The 1,598-nt window shown below is 66.8% G+C and overlaps 1 protein-coding gene across 1 annotated transcript; it reads left to right on the forward strand.

Moving 5' to 3' along the window:
• Positions 1 to 1,067: 1,067 nt before the first annotated feature.
• On the forward strand, positions 1,068 to 1,568 carry MNEG_9331 (hypothetical protein; the record flags this gene model as incomplete). Its single annotated transcript, XM_014042199.1, has 1 exon — positions 1,068 to 1,568. A coding segment is annotated over one exon (501 nt), but the record flags the coding sequence as incomplete, so codon positions are not given.
• Between the last annotated feature and the right edge of the window lie 30 nt (positions 1,569 to 1,598).

A 1,598-nucleotide genomic window follows, 5' to 3' on the forward strand; every position in this document is an offset into this window, starting at 1 on the left:
TTGCCCTGCCTGTCGCGCATGGCATCAACACAGCCAATCCTCCGCCCTCGCTTCGCTCTGCCTGTCCGCAGCGGAAGTGAGGTTGTGGCTGCGTTTGGTCAAACAGGCTGTCTGCCATCGGCCTCCTCATGTGCATCCCCGTTGGCTGGCAGCCCCTGCTGCACCCAATGCTGGGCGGCTGCTGGAGCAGGGGTGCTCCTCAGGCGTCACGGCGGCGGTGGCGCCAGCGCACCGACGACAGCAGCAGCGACGCAGGCGGCGCTGACCCGTCGCAGCAGCGGCAGTCGCCGGGACGTGTTGCAGCACCTGGCTGGCTGTTGGACCGATCTCCGGCGGTCCTGCACCCGCAGGACTCCCGCATGTACACAAAATAGCAATGTCACCCGCCGCCGCCGCAGCAGCAGCAGCACACATACGTCCCACGCCGACCCTTGGCAGAACGCTGCAAGCAATTTCTTTTGCGTTTGCCTGGGAGAGAGTAGGCTGTACGGCTGCAGAACGCGTGACCGCTTGCTATTGTAACGCCTTTGCAGCACCAGCCTTCCATCATGGTGTGCTATGGGTCGCGTCAGAGGATTCTCATCAGGCGTGGCACTGCCATCATAAGACGGCACGAGTGCCTCAGGCCCGCTGCAGGGTACACATGCTGCTCGTCACCTTTGCTCCCGTACGCCCCACCGTGTCTCGCAGCCGCCCCTGGCTGGGTCCGGCTCGTTGCACGCGGCGGGCGGGCGGCGTCATGCGGCGAGAGGGGTGCCTGAGGGCGATTCACTCAGCACCGGGTGGGGGGGTGGGGGCAGTGGCTTGCCTTGGGCAGGACGGTTCCCTGTGTATTGTAGACGCCCCGTCACGGCGGATATTCGCTTGGGATGGCCGCTATAAACCCTAGCATCCCACGTTTTGGACGCAGACTGTTTGACCCCCGGGGCGCCCCTGTGGGCGGCTGCGGGCCCGCAGTTAGGCGGGGCATCGTATATGGAGATAACCTAAAACTTTATGCATCGTTTCGTGGTGATACTCGGCAGCCAGGCCAGCGTGATGATCTCGTGAACGGCCTACTTCCTAAAATGGCGCGTCCAGGGGCGCTGGTCGCCCTGGTGGCGGCGCTATCGTGCGGATTGGTCTCTGGAATGAATCCCAGCGCGGGAGAAGTGGGGACGTTGAGCGGCGCCGCAGTGACCAGGCCGGCCGCCAAGGCTGCGGCGCCCGACACTGCTGCCCGCCTGGCGGGCACGCCTGGCACGGCGCCGCCGCTGCAGTGGGAGCTACAGCCGCCGGTGCAGGAGCAACAGTTGCAGCAGCAACAGCAGCAGCAGCAGCAGCAGCTTCAGCAGCAACGTCAGCAGCAGCATCTTCAGCAGCAGGGGCACCAGCAATGGGCACAACTACAGCAGCCCAGTGCCCCGCAGCAGGTCGCTGACGTGGCAGCCCTTCCAGGCGGGAGCGACGCCCCCGCCCCGGCCGCGGCAGTGCCCGCGCCCGCCCGCGGGCCGTCGTCCCCCCACAAGGCGCTGTGGCCCCTGAGCCATGCGGACGTGCTCATGTTTGCGCTGGCGGCCGGCACGCTGGTGCTGGCGGCCGGCGGCGGCATCGGCGGG

This window comes from Monoraphidium neglectum (genome assembly GCF_000611645.1).
Source record: "Monoraphidium neglectum strain SAG 48.87 unplaced genomic scaffold scaffold01899, whole genome shotgun sequence".
NCBI lineage: Eukaryota > Viridiplantae > Chlorophyta > Chlorophyceae > Sphaeropleales > Selenastraceae > Monoraphidium > Monoraphidium neglectum.